We start from the raw sequence: 17,979 nt of genomic DNA, 5'->3' as shown, positions 1-17,979 counted from the left end.
TGTTGGTTGACGCAGCAACCTTATTCTTTTGAAAGACATAAGAGGTTTATAAACGTCTTTTATCTATGATGACTACTAGATGATTAAAGAGGGGACAAAACGGGTGATTTTACCCTTTGTAACACTATCATTATCAGTTATCAAAATCCCCTCCTTGTATGCAAAACAGAAAAATCATTTTGGGAGGTGGTCAACTTTGGAGGGGTGTTTCACCCTGTTTAAAGAAATGGCGAAAAGATATGGATCATCGACGTGGGATCCGCAAATTAGTGATGAGAACGAGTGTGAATGAAACGAAAGTGTTGTTGAGATGGAGAGAGATAATGAATGCCGATAAACTAGATTTTTGTTGGTTTTGATGAGGCGATACAAACCGTATCGCAAGAGAACGTTACAGAGAGTGAAGATTTTACAGAGCGAGAGAAGACATAGATTATACACATACATGATTTCGAGATAGTAGACAGTACATGAGATACAGCTGATGGGTTTTGAGTCGCGACACGGGCAAGCGGCGAGATTTGACGCAGAGACGGCAAGTAAACATTGCACGCGAGTATGCGTACATGTACGAGGACGATTTTGAGTGTCGCGAGACACACATTTAACTATTCGATACCTTGCCGAAACACACCTCTTTGATATGAGTTTGGGCCGATAAGAAAAATACGTGTGTCATCGATTTTGACCCTCTATAACATACCAGAGTTTCATCGAGATCGGAGGGGGACACCTGAAAACGTTTCCTTGTGAGTGGAACAGAGACATTTTTAGCTAGTTGAGACCACCTACCGTAGACAGCGTTGATTGCGAGAGCTTGAGGTACGTTGGTGAACAAGGAGACCACATCGAGAGAGATAAGAATGTAATTGAGCAGGAGGATGAATTTACTAATGCCTTCAACTAGAGTGAAGCTGTCTTTAACGCGTGATGCGAAAGGGACGATGTTGTTCTCAATTCATTTACTAAGAGTTCTAGTCAGGTTGAACGTAGGACTGTTCGTGAAGGAGACAATAATTCTTAACGGTACATCAAGTTTATGGAGTTTGGGCAACCTATAGGCTCGTAGCGGTACACAATCAGATTTGGCGATGTAACGTTTAAGTTGTAAGAAAATATGTTCGGCTCCAACCCAGTTTGTCGTTAATTTTTTGACATTTAGTTACAAGATACAATTGAGGTCGAATCTGAGAATGTTGTAAGTGTCAATGTTGGAAAGCTGGAGAAGCATTTTTTCCAAATGCATTTGATTGGTAATGACGACAGTTGTATTACCCTTGTCCGACCTTAAAAACATTAACTCATAGTTATCTTTGCGGAAAGATGAAATTTCTTCGATTTTGCACTGTAAGGCGCCATCGTGACTCATAGAACGAGTTGAGATGTTTTTCAACTTCTTCAATGTAGTAGTAAATTCTAGCCTAGCCTGGTTTCTGAGATCCTGTGAACTGAGAAAGATGTTGGACTCAAAATCGAATACGAGGTCAACAATTCGAATCTTTTTAGGTTTGAAAGGGGTACCATATTTTGGTCCCAATTTAAGAACATCCGCCACATTGTCCGGATTAGGGACGTTGCTTAAGATCACAAGCCATTTGTTGTCTACGTGTTCGAAAACCGCGTCACGCACGTATGGCGGCAACACCTCTCGAGAGAGGCAACTGACGCGCCATCCGACGTCTCAATTTCAGATTGCCCGCGAAAAGCTCACCAATGGGGAAATTACCAATTTAATTACGTGCACCTCACGAATTTTTTTATTGGTCAAATATCACGCCACAACTCGTGTAACTTTTTTTTGGTGAAATTTCTCGTCGTCTCATCGTTCGGAATTTTCTAATTGGTAGAAGATTCTAGTCATGCGAAATCTAGTCATCTCCAACAAACAGCACAAAGTGTTCTCAATACTTTTTCCGGAAAAGCTTTCGAACAGCGTGGGCGCCATTCTCTTATTATCAAATTACTACGTGTATTCCCAAATAGTAATCTCAATTTTGTAGTACCATCTCAAGCAAATCTCATAGTTTTCACTTAAATATAGAAGCTCAACATTATTCTGAGTTTTCTGCAAGTATTATTTTGTTTAATAGTTTGCTAGAACCTCTCATTGTCGTCTCAACTCAGTTCAACGTGTTAACGAACACGTGGAAGCCACGTTCTCAATTACTTCATTAAGTTTTGTCGTAATTAGCAACATTCAGTCATCTCAACGAGTTTGTTTGTAAATAATGTAAATATGTAACCGTGATAACAAAATAAAAGATAAATATCATTATAATAATCTAGTGTCGTCTCAGCGTCAAAAATTCTGTAGCAATAAATCTTGACCACTATCTACCTCATTACCAGTATTTCTCTTAGAATATCTCAGACACTACGCTAGACGCCGAATTAACAGGGTAATGCCGTTTGAAATTTAAAAGCTTAGCTAACTTATTGATATTGTCCGCTTTGTTGCACATTCTCGTGCAGTTAATTTACGTCATGATATTAAATATCTCAGTAATATCTTTACGTCTGTAATACATCATTCTTAGTTCCTGAGTTACCTATTGTGCACATCTCTGCTCTATCATCAAAACTGCCTAGTTTCGCTTCTATGTTCCCAGGTCATATACATATATGTCTGTTACTAGCCGGTAATTCTTTCTTCTCGTCCGACCGTTGTTGACTCAACGTCTCTAACCGTCATCTGATTTCAACGTCCGTCCTTCTTTGCCAATAAAACTGATCTACGATGCGAGCTTGGGAGCTCCGTATTGCGCTATATCACTGTGATGTAGCACCGATTATTACATTTTATTTTGTAAATCTGTTATCATCGTCATGTCCACATCAAGTTTTATCATACAAAATAAATTTTCGCGTACCAGGTGAATGTAATTTCTTTTCTGTTAAATCAAGTCGCATTCACTAGGTGAATTGCTTCCTATGTAAACTATTTTTAAGTTGTATATTTTGATGTATTCATTTATTTTTTTCTTTATTTACATTTTTGGAGTTTACTCCTTAAGAAACGATTTGAGTTATAGGGCTCGGTACGGAAATTATATGAGGAGTAAAATCAAGTGTAACACGAAAACTTGAGGCGTTATAGAAAGAGACAAACATATATATTGAACGTGCATAAGAATGAGATGGAATACATTACACAGCGTATCCCATACTCGGGGTCTCCTCTTTGTGCGGTGCTTCGTAGTCTCACTGTATAGTTAACTACATCTGGTCTGAGAGTTGAATGTGTGCGTATATCTATACGTGTGTGTTGTGTACCTGCGTATGAATTTATAAGACGTGACGTTATCACGTCAAAATATTTGAAGATATGGAAGAAATTCATTTAGATGATAATGAAGTAGAATCCGAAAAACACATGGATGTGGTTAATTGGTAAGCTTATCGTTTACATTTATGAATAATATACATTTCAAATACGAACAACTAGATCTTTTATTTAGTATTTTTATTATTTTTGATTAATTGATTTAATATATTTTATATTTACATATTATTTTCATTACTTATATTAACCCTTAGCGGCACATATTTTTCCTCACTTACTATCGACTTGAATTTTGTACTCGAGGGTTTTCGGGGTCGCTGATTACGAATCTGCACTCAAAATTTAAAAATTCAAGATGGCGGATTCAATATGGCGGACCAAACGTGCAAAAACTCGTTTGACGAGAGCGAAAGTTGGTACTCGGGGGTTTTTGCAGTCACTTATTACGAATACGCACTCAAAATTTGGAAATTTTTGAAGTAATATAAATAATCCGAATAATTACAGATATATGTGTGTTTCTCTTATCATTTAGAAAAATGCCTTTATTTACCCTCTTCTTCTATTCGATATTTATCATAATTATCGTTTGTAAGGAGTAAACTCCAGTCGTGCGTCGGAGCTGACACACACACTTTTTTTTTTCTTGTGGACTATACAAAACCATTCACTGTCATCCCTAATACGATGGCTAAAAAACAACTGTTGGGTTCACTTGATCGTCAATTTTGCAGGGAACCCCCTTGGGATGTATTCAAACTATGGCCAAGATATGTCGAACAGTCAGCTTGGCTAATCTGCACATGTGCTTTCCTAAACCGAGTTATTGGAAAATGGATGTGAACACTGCTCCGACAGCACCAAGTTTCTATGTTGCTACATATCTCGGTATGGAAAAACAATTCTTTCTAATAATATACTTGTGTGTATTGTATCCAGGTAAGAATTTTTTTCGTTATAGACCCTTGTCTCCACACACCTGAAATGAAAATGCCTAACTTCACTCATCGTTTTTCAAATACAAAGATACTGAGGCCTAACAACTTCGATACGTAGCCCATACTGTAATTTGCACATAAAAAAAAAAACACTATACTTAACCGTCGGATCTTCAGTTAGGGTGGCATAACGGAGTACTTACTAAATATTTGACTAACAGAAACGTCGGTTATAAACAAATTTGTCACCTGCCATGCTTGCGCCTTTCACTCTCATCGGATTCCAGTAGTGTATTTACGAAAGTTCTAACTCAAAGATGGCGGCGCTCCCCCCCACCCAGCTACCCCTAGCTCCCACCTTGTCCCCCCTCGGCCCGCGGTCCGCCCCGCTGGTTCCTCCTCAAACCGCAGCGCTACCCTCTTCCCGCCGACCTAAACCCGAAGCGCTGCCCCCCTCCCTCCCCCCTTGACGCGCGGTGCTACCCCCCTCCCTCACCCCTAAACCCCCTGCGCTACTCCACTCCCGCCACCCTAAACCCGCAGCGCTAACCCCCCCCCCCCTTAGATTCCTCCTAAATCCCCGGTGCTCCTCCCTCGCTCCCCCTTAAATCCGTGGCGCAGCCCCCCCGCCCCTCGTCCTCCGCCAGCAATTGATCATTTTCGTGGTTTGCCGCAAAATGAATACTTTCATGGGATTTGACACACACACGCACGCACGCACGCACGCACACACACACACAAAATTAATGTAATATACTTATCCCTGAGATGTGGATGGGATACAGGTTCTTAACTCTAGTAGTGAATAAGTTCAGGCTTTAATTTAAGTGTTCATTACAGTGTTGTACATAAGAGTGACACGTCTTTGTCTGCAACGCAGTCAGAACTGAACTCTGAACTCAGGTCAATTGACCCTCCGTCCCCGTTCACCTCCCACTCCACTCTTGCATCCCTCAACTCATACTTTCTCCTACACTCCGTACAAAATACCTTACTGCTATACCTAAAACTATCTAATGGCCTGTGCATACTCGCACGTTTCTATTTTCGATATTACATTAATAAATACAAAAATCAATGAATTAATCAATTAATACAAAATAAATGTAAAACACAATAACATTGATATACAATAATGTAATAATAGTCATATAAGAGTAGTAAAAATGATGAAGATAAACGAAAGAATGAGTTAGATAAAAATTAAAATAAATAAATAACTAGATAGAGAGAGAGAGAGAAAGAAATAGAGAGAAGCAGTTACTTATTCGCCCTGGAACAAGCTCACTCGGGGAGCATATGAAAAATCAAGAACGAACACACAAAAATTATTAGATACGACAATAAATGAATTGATTAATTAATACGAAATAAAAATCGAAGGGTCGATGATGAGCTTGAAGTTCATCGATTCCTTTTCTCTCGTGGCCAGCAGTCTTGACAAACTCTCGTCATATTTGGCCGATGTCGACAAACATATAACCCTCGAGTCCTCAACAGGTACTGTAAACAAGGATAAACAAGCAAATTCAAATTGAAATGACACACAAAACACTTCAAATAAAAAGAGCGAAAACCATGATTCGAGAACACTATCACGGACAATAAACAATAAATCAAAATGAAGAATTCTCAAAACTTGCAAACTTTTTCTTTGCACATATAAACACAAATCATTAAACGACTCAAAAACTCTTAAACATGTTATGATAAAAAACATTTACATTTATTTTGTATTAATTGATTAATTCATTGATTTTTGTATTTATTGATTTTGTGTGTGTGTGTGTGTGTGTGTCAAATCCCATGAAAGTATCCATTTTGCGGCAAACCGCGAAAATGATCAATTGCGGGGGGTGGACGATGGGGGGGGGGAGGGTAGCGCCGCGGATTTAGGGGGGAGGGAGTGGGGTAGCGCCATGGGGTTTAGGGTGGCGGGAGGGGGTTTGCGCCACGTGTCGAGGGGGAACGACTGGGGAGGACCGCCGGCCGAGGGGCGAGCTAAGGGGGAGCTGGGGGTGAACGCCGCCGTCTTTGAGTTAGAACTCTAGTATATACACTACTAATTCCTTCTTTCAATGACAGTTTTAGGCAAAGAAAGTGACAACTTACGAAATAATTGGTGTGGTATTGCGACAACACTAAATTAATTGTAGGCTTGTAGGTTGTAAGACGGCATTTCAACCCGCAATAGGGGACCGTTAACTCCTGTCGTTTCGATAACGTGCCGTCCGTCAGCAGCCAGGCTCTTGACATGGTCCATGATTAGTTATAAATATAATTTTCAATATCTTTCGAATTATTCCTCTTTCCCTTACTCCTGTACTTGTCATATCTGAGGAGATGGACAAGAGAGGAAACAGTATCCGAATCTCGTTAAGCCCCAGAAACAGGACGAGATGCTGTCTACAAACGCACGAACAAGGAAAGTACTCTTGGTGCAGTTCCTTCAACGCCCCGCTGCGAGTACCTGTTCCTCGTCGTATAATATTGACGCATTCCCCAAGAAGTTCAGATCGGCATTGGCCGTAACAAACATTCTTCAAAGGAGCAGGCAACCACCAACTAAAAACAATTGGTCAGTCAGCCTAAACTACTCACGCTGGACGCCTTCCATGTGCAAAACGCATCTGTATATCGTCGAAACGCCCATGACGCCGATCAGAATCCCGAATGGACCATCCCAGAGAGTGGAGATATAAACCCTTATGTGCGCACCCAACTTCTCCTACGTTGATGCGCACGCGGGGTACCCGGGTACCCATCTCCAGTTTTGATTACTTTTTGAGTTCAGATGAGAACAGAATCATTTTAAATCGATTTACTTCATTGAGTAAACATAATTGAAAAGTGATTAAGCTATATTCACGTTTAAAAGTAGCGTGTAGTTGCCTCAAAAAGAAATCAGAGGAGGGGATCTCGAGCATTTCACAGTCAATTATTGGCTTCATCGAGCAGCAGATGTTCCAAATGTTTGTGGAAGTTGTAGTTACATAGCGTCCTTCCCTTTCCAATTTTACAAGAGCTCAGCAGTGACGCATTCGCTCAGTTAGGAACATTTATTAACTTTAACATTGATTTACAGATGAATATAAGAAAGTTCTCACTACTGGGTACCCGGGTACCCTGGATGCCCTCTGGCACTAACCGTACTTCAAGTTAATTTTTTTATTGCAAATAATTATTTTTCTCGAAATATAGCTATGGGAATCTCTTCGTGAAGAGTTGAACTTCCTACATCCGGAGGCTCAGATCAAGAAAAAAAAATTTTCAAAAAACTAAAAGCAAAATCGTGACGAGGTGGGCACCCGGGGTACCCGGGCGCGCACATAAGGGTAAAAAACAAACACCGGATTGTCTAACGTTTGCCGGCTGTCGCTCCGAATCAGTTAGAAACAATGCAAACGAGACACGGCGAACACAGAGGGTGCCGCGAATGCTGCCGACGTTACCGGCCACTGCTGCCACTCTGCAACATTAACCTCAGTTGAGTGCCTGCTAATCACAGTCCGCAAGAACCGCGAGCCAATCATCGGCCGTGACACCTTCGACTGCCGCTACTACCCCACGCCAGGTCCTGAGTGACCGCGCTTTCCTCATTCCTAATCTTGCGATCGAGTGAAAATGACGTCCTCCCGGCTGCTCGAAGACGACGACTCTCTATTTTTTTTTTCTCAGTCCCGCGTTTCATTTGCCACATTTCTTGTCCGGCTCACAAGGAGATTGTACAATGCATCTTTAGTACATGTGTAGGTCATGACCAGGAGTATAACAGGTACAAGTAATAAGGCACGCTTCTCAGCCATTTCTGAGAAATTAATTAAATTAATGTGAGGTTCATCACGGGAAAAGGCGTGGGGTATTTTAGAACGTATTTATTTCTGGAAATTATGCCTTACTCATCCCGTATACGGCCCAGTCGAAACTGTCCATCGATTACCGGTACACACTCTCGGACACTTACAATCAGACCTGTGTTTATCTCCGTACAAATGTATACTTATACACTAGGTGTATCTCCTATCCCGGGATATCACAATTAATTATCAATTAATCAGTAGTCAAAATAATAAATGCAAATTCATAGTGAAAATTTCAATATCTCATTTTGATTATCGAATTATTGATAATTCATTTGAGGCATTATATACACGATTTCGCCGATTTTCGAAGGTACTTTGCTAGACGCGGTTACAAAAAATGACGCATATATTGATGTGGCGGACACCCGCCACCGGCAAGCCGGCGAAAAACCATTAAAATATTTCCGTTTCTCCATGTGTATCTTTTTCTATAGTTCTTTACAACTAACTTTCGAGTGTCCAGGCCTCGCCTCGCTAGCCGAGGGCTAAGGGTTTGACCGCGCCGGAAATTTCCCTACATGTGGCATTTATGGCGCGACGCGACCCTTGGCCTCGACTCGGGGGCGAGCCTGCACTTTTTCTTCATCTCTACCCAGTCTTCACCACGCTCTTGGCACATATGTATCTATCGACTCGTTTCGCTTATTTTCCTTGCCTTCCGCATTTTCTACTACGCCATCCGAACTGTGTAACCCGATTTTTCTGGCAATAAACAACTTGTAAACCATATTCTCTGGCGTCATACAGTAACTAACCTCCCGACAGCACCACAATTGACCACATTTTTTACAGATCAGTCATGCACATGGTTAAGTATATGTGAAAAAAGAGATAAAAAATATTAACAAATGGCAGAGATATAACATCATAAGGCAATGTATTTTTTTTGCGCGCGCGTTGATGGTGAAAGATCTCGGCATCCATGTGGGTGTTTGAAAAACAATAACATATTTATAATCGCATAATGAATGTATCTTCAGTGTGATCTAACTATATTATCAAAAAAAAAATTATGATAATAAAAATTCGAAACTTAAAATTTTTTTACCCAATTTTCTGTCAGTATGTTAATTTTTATATTTTTTTGTGTCATTCAAATTTTTGTTCCTGTAATTCACACGATAGGTGATGATGCTAATAATATGTTGTAAAAATTTCAAAGTGATCTGAACTTTCGTTCAAGAATTAGAACTTTCACAAGGTTCAAAAAAGTGAATCATGGAAAAACGTCTTTGAAGTTGGCAGTCGGGCGCGTCGCGCGGTATAGATATATAAATGCAATCTCACCTTATCTAATAGCATCCTGCGCTATATGTGGGGCGAAAATTTACGATTACGTAGCAATGTGCGCAGTCAATATCTACATCTACATTTTGTTTTATTTTTGATGCCATTAGCCTGAACGGTTATGAATATTTTAAACCTTACAGAATTAAAAAATTCCAAAAATTGTTAAAGTTTTCACATGCTAAATGCTGTAACTTTAACAATTTTTGGAATTTTTCAATTCTGTAAGGTTTAAAATATTCATAACCATTCAGGCTAATGGAATCAAAAACATTTACAGCATTTAGAGAGTGAAATCTGTAATAATTTTTGGAATTTTTCAATTCTGTAAAGTTTAAAATACTCATAATCGTTCAGGCTAATGGAATGAAAAATTTAAAAAAATGAACAATTTTGAAATTTTTCGCGTATACATATAAGGCCTTAAATAATTTCTCGGGAACGGCTTAGAAGAGTGTCTTACTACTTGCACCTGTTACACTCCCTGTCATGTCCTACACGTATACTAAAAATAGATCGATTCGGTGACGCATGCATCGCACCCTCTCTTTGTCGGTTCTTGACTTCTGTTACATCCCTGTACTCTTGTACCTGGTTTTCACTCTCTTTACGTGAGTGAGCGTTTCTGTACCTCTCTAATGTTAGCAGAACCATATTGATAAAATCTATCATTACAGATATCATAATTAGGTGCTCTTTAGGTACTAATTAGGTGGCCTATTCAAAAATCACGTGCTCGATTGCATTACTGATGAAAAAGAAATTTCACTTCGAGCTGCTGACGGAATGTCACGCTGGCAATGCATAATCTGAAAACATCGAATATTGGCTGGAGAAAAAATTGCGTTACACGAAAATTGAGTGCTAGTCAGATGCTCAACAGGTGCCCTATTCAAAAATCAGGTGCTTGATCCCATTATCGGCAAAGAAGAATTTTCAAGCTCCTGGTACAACGGCATCTTGACAGGACACTACCAAAAAATCGTCCATTATGGCGTTAGAAAAAAATTCTTTGACATACGAATTCGGTGCCCTTTTGGTACTGATTGGATATACTATTCAGAAATTAGTCGCTCCATTTTCTATCGTCCTTGATTGATTTTTACGTACGGCTGCTGATGTCATGTATCGTCATATTTGGGAGGAAAGTAGGGGAAGCTTTTGTATCTTGGGACGCTTTTCTCGGATCACTGTAATTTTTATATTCGTTATTAAAGAATTATCAACTTTGTGTAGGAATGTCTGGTGAAGTTTCTTTCACCTACAAAAAACATGTGGGATAGTATATATTGAAGCGAAGTTCTTGAAGAAGAACGTTGTTCTCAAATGTTACATTTGTCCCAAGGTACAAACACGGCATGTACACTTGAGAACAATGAATCTGAGACGGCTAATTTTTTACACTACATAATTATCTTGGCAACACAGAGAAACCTACAGCGCCATAGTCTGCCGAGCGCAAAACAAACTTAATCTCAATAAACATAACATAACCCATGAGCGTCGAATCTAACCTTGGAATGACGAGGGAATAATGACTTGTTGGATTGACGCGTCAACGACGGTCATGGGTTATGTTATGTTTATTGAGATTGAGTTCGTTTCGCGCTCAGCCCACTATGCGCTGTAGGTTTCTCTGTATTGCCAACTGATTGTCTAGTGTAAAAAATTAGTCGTCTCATATCCATTGTCCCCAAGTGTACCTTAGGACACGAGGGCTTGTACCTTAAGACAATAGGTCACAAGGTACGTGTACCTTGGCATAACGCTACGTAATACAAGAAAGAGAAGAGGAAATTATTACAGTACGTATTCTCGACGTTCCACCTTACATTCCTTGATATCACGCTTTTTTGTAGCCAGAGTTTTGTCAGTATTTGGCGATAATATAGCTCTATGGCGGTGATTGCGATTAATTGATTAGTTTTGTGAATACGGAACGAGTATTAGTTGTATGCATGTTCAATTTTTCAATTGGTAATGAATGCATACACATATTGACAAATGGAAATTTAATTGCACTTTTTATAGAATATTTTTTAGAATTACTAGGGGCTTCACCCCTGCGCGCTTCGCGCGCCAACCCCATCTCGGCGCTACGCGCCTCACTATTTCCTTACGCATTGTCTAGTAGACAGGCGAATTCCTTCACGTTGATTTGATGACAGGTCTGCACTTGCTGTCCACTTTAATTCCTTCTGTACTTACTTTTCTTTTTTTCATCAATCTAAGCTTCCATTCGTTGGTTGAAAATTGGTGTTCCTTCTCTATTGATATCGATCTATCTCCTTGACTTGCTGAATTATTTTTGCTACCGCTCTGCCCGTTATTTTCCAAAATCACCTTCTTTATATTATTTTTTTCTCTATATTTGTGTTGCTGTTCACTCCGCAAAACACCTCTTTCTCTTGTGATTAACATAGATCCTGGTCATCCTGTTGCCTGGTTATAGGAATATTTGTGTATTATTATTCTATGGCTTATTTGGTTATATGCACTTACAATTTTATTTTCCTTTTTCTTTTGTGATACGTCCGACCATCCACCGTCTCCATCGCCTTGTCTGCTGGTTGAAACTCCTCCTTTCTGTTCGTTGGTTAAAAAGCCAGTATGATATTTTTTGTTCGCTTCACTATATTTTCGCTGCTGTTCTCGTCGTCTAATTTTTCGCTCTTCCATGTCCATCACATTGGTTGGTCGTCCTCTTGATTTATTTTCCAAATCAATAATCACAATCGATTCTTCTGATTCTTCGACACCCTTCGTTGAATTATTTTTACTACCGTTCTGCCGGTTATTCTTCAAAATCACCTTCTTTATATTATTTTTTTCTCTATATTTGCGTTGCTGTTCATTCCGCAAAACACCTCTTTCTCTTGTGGTCAACATCGATCCTGGTTGTCCTCTTACCTGGTTATACGAATATTTGGTGGATATTATTCTATGGCTTATTTGGTTCTTCGCACTTACAATTTTATTTTCCTTTTTCTTTTATAATACTTCCGACCATCCACCATCTTCATCGCTTTGTCTGCTGCTTGAAACTCCTCCTTTCTCCATTGTCATCGTAAATCCTGGCTGTCCTTTTGACTGTTTGGTGATATATTTAGATCTACTATCATTTGCTTGTTACTTTTGATACTTATTACTCACTATCTGAATTTTATTTTGGTTCTGCAAGACATCAAAGTGTCCACTGTCTCCGTCGCCGGTGAAGAGTAGCGAGAATTGTGTTTCATTTTGTGATCCGATCCGGTGTGGATGAATTTGTTCTTCGCGATACACGATTAAACATATCTTAAAAATGTCCGCAGCTGCAGCTAATTCTGCTTTTCCCCCGTATATTCCATTTTTATTCATATGTGATTTGTAATCACCAGGTGACCTAATCACAGCACCGTTTGACTCATTACCTGTAATAAAACCCGCAAATGTAGACCAATTATCCACTATATTTGATACGATACTCAGTCTCACCTCTGCGTGTCGATCTTGAGTGCCGTATACACAATACGCCAGCGCGCGAAAAAGACAATTCCCGTCGAGAATCATCTTGATAATTTTCGTTTGCATGTTCATTTTTTGCGCGTCAGAAACAGATACCTATAAAGATATTTGTCAAAGACTGTCATAAACAGCCGATGACAGCTGTCAAAGGAAGTTTTGTTTGCTAGATGCTTTTTGTTTTGTTTTCGGGATCTCACCCCACCGTCAACTTCATGCGTGTACTATTGTTATTATAATCTTTTTTATACTATTGTTATTATAGTCTTTTTTTACTATTGTTATTATAATCTTTTTCTGCCTGTTCATTTGTTTGAAACTTTTTTACTAGATAGAGAGATATAATGAGTACGAGTCTCATGGCTAACACTTTAATAGATAGAAAAAACAACCTACTTGAACGAAAAACATATTTGCTCTTCTAGAGACTATTTGTTTCTCCTAAAATTAGGTATAGTATGACTATTAGTTTTGTACTTAACATTCTATTTTATAATATTATAAAATAAACGATTTGCGGTAGTAACGTATGTATTTGTTAGGAAGAAGAAATAACTATACCTAGCTACTTCATGCAATAACTTTGTTCGCGCCACTTTATTATTATTATATTAGTTTGTAAATTTATAACAACAAAATACTTTAGTTTCGTTATATTCGTATGTTGTACCTATTTACCACGTATAAGGTGGCTAAAGAGTCACAACAGTAGATTTACTTTCTTATTCCACATGCCAAGTAGTTCAACGTTATAGTAATTCAAATTACGTACTTATTGTCCACGCCAGAAATTCGTGGGCCGATACTCGAATCGGCAGTTACGTACGTTCGCTTGGCCGGTGAGGGCGCAGCGCAAGTTAGTTAGTCTCGAGCGCTCGAATAGGTAGGACGTGTTAGGTTTTCCTTAGACACTCGCGTCGATTATTTCGTTTCGCGTAGCGTTGGTTCCCGAGACGTCGGGACCGCTGTTTGCACGGCATTGGGCCACCATGACGCTCTCCATTCCCTGCTTCCACGAGTGCGTGGAAGTTGCGGAGCACGGTTTCTCATGGAGACTTAGATAAGTTGGCTTAAGATTATTGAATGATCATTCAATCTGGTTGACAAGGAACGCACCAGCGACTGTATTAACCTGTTTTATGATGATCTGATTTGCAGTTAATAAACACTTGTCTTGCTTCGGCTTTTCCCTCTGCACCGCGAGGGTTTTTATGCCGAAGCAAGCGTCTTGTCTTTCCCGCGAAATCGTGTTATTTATTTATTCACCCTCTCACTCACTCATCCCATTCCGATTGAAGTTAGAGAAGAACTCTGGTCAAACGACCTAGACAAACTTGAAGCGTAGAAATAATTTTTTCCCTTTTTTCGCACTTTTCCGCTGTCATAGTCTTCTACACGGTGTTATTTTGGCTTTTTTGTCGGTTGGTCTCCGTCGTTTGGTTACTGTCTTTTTTTTCGACTGAGGAGGTATCGATCTTTTTCTCAGCTGTTTTTAATTTTTTTGAATCTTTCTCATTATGTTCTCATGCTATGTCATTTTTTTCAGGTGTTCATGTGAGAATCCTACATTTTCCCACTTTTATCCCACCTATATTCTTCTTTTTAGGAGCTGCCTTCTAAAATGGCCTAATATTTTCAAGAAGTAATACTTTTGCTGGGAGCTGAAGGTCTGATAGTGAAGTTGAAGATTATTGGTTCGCGGCTGATGCTGAGGATTGTTGGTTCAATAGTAGTGCTGGAACTTTTTCGGGTATCCGGATAGCCGAATTTTCCGGATTTCACAAATCCGACGCTTCAAATCTGGGTATCCGGATTATCCGAAACCTTCTGAATATTTGGATCTGGATAACTCGAAACTAAGCGAATATTTAGATCGATCCGGATACAGCAATATTTTTCGGATATCCTCATAATGACGGATAATATCGGGTAATTATATATCAGTGTACACATGTAGTGTATGTGTTTAAGTGTAAGTGAGCGGCGCCAGACATTGTGCACGCCGAGTGAGTACGGGATTTGCCGAGCTCAGTACGCACGTGGTGGCACATTCGTGTTAAGCCTCTGCTTTGTTATCCATGCAATTGTGACGTGATGTAATTTACCCGCTACCTTCATTTGTTATAATAAATATCAGTGCAAACAAGTACCTGAAGTATTCATTCATTTGACAAACTTAAATACATCACGATGGCACCGATTAAAAGCGTGCTAATGAGAGGTTAGGTTTCACCATGTGGAAAGACAGCAGTAAGGTACTGTCAGTTGATAAAAATGGGTTTTTTCTCTGAAAGCATTGGGTATGAAGGTGGGCAATAAATTGCAGAAGGGAATAAATACAGATTTGAGAGAAAATATTAAACAGAAGTAAAAGTGTTGAAAAATTTAAATTACGCCCCGTGGTCAAGGGTACTTATATGCCAACGAGTAGGAAGGTTCTCTTTAGCAAAGTTAAGAATAACGTATACAGACGATTGTGAACAGAGGAAACTATTAACGTTAAACACAGAATTTGAATAAAATAGTGAATAACAAAAGTCAGAGATTAGGTTATGTCGCCTTGTGTATTGAACATTGACAAGCACATGTAAAGCAAAAGTTGTCGCGAGCTTAGACATTTAATAATAACACGTAAAGGTAAATAATAAGTGAGTAAATTGAAAGAAATGTATGTTAGGAAAGTATACTACTTTCCGTAGTTTTGAAGATTCCGCGCTTCTCACGTTCCGCGCGGCTTTTATTGTAATCACCGCCAGATGGACCGACGTCTATCAGATGTTGTGTACAAAATTAGTAGTGTGAATAGAGAAGGGATAAGAGTAAACCTTAATTGTCGTTTCTTTGTTGATAGGTACGATTGTAAATAGTAGTATGTTAAAATAGCAAATAAAATTTCACCACTTTGTTCACAGATAAACAAATTCTTGTTTACCCTTACCCCGAAGGAAATCTCCACGTTATATGTATAATTGGGTTGGGTACAGACATTGAATAAAAAACAAATTTGTTGATCAAGAGTTACAACCAATTCAAACGGTTGATAACAAAAAAGACGAAATGACGGACAGTATAAAGGTCGGATTCCGCCTACACAAAGATGACTGGGGATTCGTTTTGTTTTGTTTTGTTTTTCTGGCAATGCTATCTCAAGGCGTAGGGCCTTGAGATGCTTGGCTCGAAATTATGTTCAATACAGCCGAGATATTCACTCGTATAATTTCTCATACGTGCGGATATTTCGTCATAATCCGAGATTTGAGATTTTATTAATTCTCGGATTCTTTTGTGATATTTATATGGGAATGGTTTGCTCGTGTGATCGCTTCACACGCGCAAATATTTTGATAAACTCTGACGATGGAAAATCGTCGTTGGCGAGTTATTATTTCGTGGTGATAATATTTCGTCTCGCGACCGGCAAGACGCGATATTATATACGTGAAAGCGTGGTTGTCAGAAGGAAGGCAACTATTCGCAATTATACCATTACCTGCATCGAGACGGCCTGATACAATGCAGGTAGCTCTTTGCAGGTTCTGAGGTCCGACCTAAGGGTAAAGGGATTCTGTGAAGAACACCGTGTCTGAGATTCAACGTCAGACGCAATGCTGGGCTTCACCCAGACACGGCTCCCTAATACCTGTAAACGTCATTAAAAACAAACTGAGTTGGTTCTGTACGTTAAATTGCCTCCTTCAGTTGAGAGTGGTAGTCGAGGCTGCTTGGAGTGACGCGTCCCTGCCTTGTGGTCGGTGGCTCGTGTCGACTGCAAGTTCCTCGTTGAGAAGTAGTGATCCGTAGAGCGGATATTAGAATGTGTCGGTACTCGGACAGAGTAACTGATCTACTGAATATGCGAAGATGATAGATGTCGAGACACATTTGTGCTCAATTTTTATACACGCGTTCGCGTATGCTTTCGCAGATTTGGGAAATGCGATTGGTCGTGTCCCTTGAAGAGGAAGCACGGTAAATCGCGTGATTTGATTGGTCTCTCGGTACGCGGTGGGGTCACCGAGCGTACGTAGAGACTTTCTTTGGAATTTGTATACGGACTATTGTCACCGATAAGCAGAATGCTCATCGCGCACTATGCCCTGCTGACAATAGTATCTTGGAGCTCGGGTTGATTGTCAGGGCGCCCTAAGTCGCGCCACTGGTAGGAGAAATTATATCGGGAGAGTTGACCCACCGATGTGTATATCATGAGTGCCCGCGCAAGCGACTTTGATTGACACTATACCTAAACCAGTCAATCATGGCGTCCCTCACAGTTGTTCGCGATATCGGAATGTGATTATTGGTGGGAGGGGTTTCCCGTTATTTGAGAAATCCTTTCGGCGGTCTATTAAGGAAAGCGCGTGGCTTAATTTGTTTGCAGGGCAGTCTTTCTCTCTCCTTCTGTAAACTGTGCTGACAGGTGCCGGTACGCCGGTGAGGCGTCCCGTCACAGTACGCGTACATGCAATTCTCTGTTGATGAGAAAAGTTCTGAATATTTGGCAATTATAACTCATAAAGGTTTATTCAGATATACAAAATTATCAGAACGCGTATCGCCTGCACCAACAGATGTCCAAAGAAAAATCGATGGATGTTTGCGTCGAATTAATGGTGTGATTCCGTATATTGATTGCATTCATGTTACATGGAAAACAAACGAAGAGCATCTTGAGAATTTAAATAAATCATACAAAAGATTACAAGACTGCGGCTTAACGGTGAATAAAGGTAAATGTTCTTTCATGAAAGATAAATTAGAAGTTCTCGGTTTTGTAATTCATAAAAAAGGCTTACATAATACCAAATCTAACGTAACAGCAATAATAGATGCTCCTCAGCCGACTAATATAATAGATCTGGCATCATTTTTGGGATTGATCACTTTTTATGCTAGATTCCTGCGAAATAAGTCAGATAAATTAAAACCATTGTATGATGCATCAAATAAAGAATTTGAATGCAATGATGAATGTTCAAAAGCTATCAATTGGATAAAAAAAGTATTCATTTCACCAAAAGTACTTGTTAATTATTGTTCGCGCTCGAATCTGGCTGGCCCGCTCGAGCCCCGCGACGTGAGGGTTCACGGCCGCGTGGTGGTG

General features: G+C 39.7%; 1 protein-coding gene across 1 annotated transcript in view; it reads left to right on the top strand.

Annotated features, from left to right (window-relative positions):
* The window catches only part of LOC124223693 (coiled-coil domain-containing protein 142), a 752,117-nt gene that overhangs the window by 454,128 nt on the left and 280,010 nt on the right, over positions 1–17,979 (top strand). The window contains exon 9 of the mRNA XM_069137953.1: positions 4,018–4,171. Coding sequence (XP_068994054.1) covers positions 4,018–4,171 — 154 coding nt within the window. The remainder of the gene's footprint in view (positions 1–4,017; positions 4,172–17,979) is intronic.

This window comes from Neodiprion pinetum, chromosome 7, assembly GCF_021155775.2.
Source record: "Neodiprion pinetum isolate iyNeoPine1 chromosome 7, iyNeoPine1.2, whole genome shotgun sequence".
NCBI classification, from domain to species: domain Eukaryota; kingdom Metazoa; phylum Arthropoda; class Insecta; order Hymenoptera; family Diprionidae; genus Neodiprion; species Neodiprion pinetum.
Note: the sequence above shows the minus strand (reverse complement) of the source record. Positions and strands in the feature narration are given on the sequence as shown.